The sequence below is a fragment of the Antrostomus carolinensis genome, unplaced genomic scaffold (genome assembly GCF_000700745.2).
Source record: "Antrostomus carolinensis isolate BGI_N321 unplaced genomic scaffold, ASM70074v2 scaffold29924, whole genome shotgun sequence".
In the NCBI taxonomy this organism is placed as follows: Eukaryota; Metazoa; Chordata; class Aves; order Caprimulgiformes; family Caprimulgidae; genus Antrostomus; species Antrostomus carolinensis.
The window spans coordinates 21,410-24,403 of NW_010311846.1; the positions used below are offsets into that span (position 1 = coordinate 21,410).

The 2,994-nt window shown below is 38.0% G+C and overlaps 1 protein-coding gene across 1 annotated transcript in view; it reads right to left on the reverse strand.

Moving 5' to 3' along the window:
* Window positions 1-2,751, reverse strand: part of FAM169B (Protein) — a gene marked incomplete at its 3' end in the record, with an annotated part of 22,910 nt that extends 20,159 nt beyond the window's left edge. The window contains exons 1-3 of the mRNA XM_010166865.1: window positions 2,702-2,751; window positions 2,067-2,134; window positions 1,696-1,829 (exon numbers count right to left, since the gene is read on the reverse strand). Coding sequence (XP_010165167.1) covers window positions 1,696-1,829; window positions 2,067-2,134; window positions 2,702-2,751 — 252 coding nt within the window. The remainder of the gene's footprint in view (window positions 1-1,695; window positions 1,830-2,066; window positions 2,135-2,701) is intronic.
* Between the last annotated feature and the right edge of the window lie 243 nt (window positions 2,752-2,994).

The window sequence follows — 2,994 nt, forward strand, 5'->3', positions numbered from 1 at the left end:
TTACTATAATGAAAAGGCCAGTGCTATTTCCAATACTGCTATGATTGTTATTTTGTTTTATAAGGTAATGTGCACTTTCACAGGTGTTAACAACATCAGCACGAGCCAAGCATAGCGTTCTGTGTACAAACGCTGCCAGTGCGCTTCCATCCCGACTGGCAATAATCCTTGCTATTTGTGTACTGAATGCTTGACCAAAGACCATGTCATACCAAAAAGTTCTGTGACCCAAGCAAGTGGGCTGACAGCCACTTAACACTTGCTAAATAATTATTCATGGTTGCAGGTCCTGACATTGAAAATCTGCTTTAATGCAGATGTAGAGACAAAAAAAAAAATAAAAAGCTTGGTAAGTGCAGCTGTTATTCAAGCACCAAAATCCTCATCCTTTAGGTTGTGGGTATATAATAGAGATTATTAACTCAGATGTTTACTGGGGATGGGAGCTTTACCTTATTACATTTAATTTATTTTTAATTACAAAAAATCAACATTCTTTGAACTATTTATTATAGAGTATAAGGAAAAAAAACAATATAGCAAGAACATTACCATTACTTATGCCCTTGACTAGCTGTCTGACTGCAGATTAGACTAGACCTGAATTAAATGAATGCAAAGAGAAATGTGTTGCTATGAGACCCAAATCAGTCATGTGATATATTTAAGGTCTGATGACAAAATCAAGGCAGTTCTAAATCAAAAGCCAGAAGTCCACCTTTAACTAATCTCACTGTGCCTACCTATTGCAGGAATACACACAGCACTGCTTGGGATTTTAATTTATCCTCCCTTCTAATGGAACAGTAAATGAGCCTCTCAAAGTACTACCAGGCTTAAAAGGTAAGTACTACCAGGCTGAGGTAAGGACACAGAATGCCTGAACTGGGAGATTTCTGCAGTTTCAGGTTTGTTTGTATTTAACCCTACACAGTCCACTAGAGGGCATTAAAAGAGTATTTAAAGCTATTTCCAGACAGCTCAAAGATGAAGCTACCCACCTCAAACAGTATTTCTCTGGCAACTACTGCATATTATTTTCCAAAACTGTAGAAAAGCCACCGTATTCCAAATATTTATTTCAACTAATCCACTTAAGTTTTGATAGGTTTGATAGTACAATAACGGTTAGCCCAGCACACTTTTTATGCTCTCGAAAATGTCCAGAATGAAAGGTTTCACAGGTTTGACTGAAGTCAGAATTTTTAGCAGGCCTGTTCAGTCATCTCCAATGCATTCCCCCCCAAGGTGGATCAGGAATGGACCCTAAAGCATTGGCACCTACACTATTTATACCATCTATCAATCACATCTGATCAGAATTGCTATGGGAGAACCCATATTCAAAATAATCGATGTAAGTATTAGAAAGGCAGAATACAGAGCAGCACCATGGCATAAATGTCTATCAAATTCACTTTTGATTCAGCCCTATAAGGAGGCAGATCAAGATGCAAAGTTCAGCTAAGTACTTCAAACCCTCATCCACACTCAGAGGGTTTTAGACTTGGAGTTTAAGCTCATCTCTCATTTGCAGCATGCAAACTATTTGAAATAATGCAGAATTTGCTGATTTTAAGAGATTTGTAATCCAGCCACACCAGTTTACCCCTATTCACAGACAGACTATGAGCACAACCAACAAATTAGTTTGCAAGTATCTAACTCACAGTATGAAAAACATCAGCCTACTACCTCTTCTCCTCCAGGGATCGAAAAAACATCAGGAGCGGACGATGATTTCTTCAAGAGGTTCTTATAGTACGTTTCAGCATCTACTTGCAGAACCTCTGGATCTCCTTCTAACGTATCTACCAAGTAAAGGCAACCTGTAGTTAAAATAAAACACAAAATATATTTTTACTTTTTAAATAAACTAAGAAACATGAGTTTTAAAGCCTCAGTTTCCTCAGCAGCTGCTCGGTGTAGCTGGGCCCTTATTGTTCCCATTAGAGCCTTTTGTATAAACCTAGTCTAAAATAGCAAGGCTGGTAAAAATCTATCTATATGTTTTTACCTCTTGATATGCAATTTTACAAAGTAGGGCCATAACAGCATCAAATCACATTTGTCTCCTTTGAATTCAGCAGCCACAGTCTCAAATTTCTCTAGGTGCAAGTGCACTGCTTTAAAGCTGTTAAGAACAAAAAAAAACTTCTTCAAAACACAGCCTGAGTTTTAGTGCTGTCCAAAATATAACAGGAAAAGAATTCCAAAGCTTCCACTCTTTCTTGGAAGACTGCCCCTTTATGGGTCAGTCCGTGCTCTGTTGTATAACATTAGTTTTCTCTTTTTCTTTTTTTAGTAACTTCAACTGGCCACTTTCACAACAATTAAATAATGCCAAAAAATATTAAAATATTTACCTACATAATAAGAGTTCCCAAAATAGTAACCATCTTGTATGCAACATAGCTTTTAATCCATATGACTCAATGCTGAAGGGTGTTTATGCAAGGTATTTGTTAACTGCATGCAAAGAAAAATTACATACACCTGATGCCTGTTACCTGAATCCAAAGTCCAACTCAGTGCTCATGAGAAACCAAGCAACCTCCTTCTGATATAACAAACCCGACTGATTGGTGGTTCATCACCAGCTCAAGATAAAGAACACCAGAAGGAATGGGTTAGTAGGGGTTTTCAATCAACAAGCTACACCTGCAACTCTTGTAAGCCCCAAACTGAGGACAAAACCTACCACACTGCTATAGTTGGAATCATAGCTCCGAATCCTCCGTTTTTATTCATCGTTTGCTCTCACATGGCAGCTCCTGTGACCCAAGTTTAATGTGAAATAACTGCACTGATTGTAAGTGCAAAGTAAACAGCTTGAGACAATGAACAGTCTTTACAGAGCCACTGCAAGAACTGTCTATATTAAGATTCAGAAGCTATGAATCACAAAATTACTGTATTGAAAATAACAACCTTCCCTGTAAAAGTAGGAGCATGGGATATGCAGTACCAGGTCAGACTATTCACCCCAGGTCC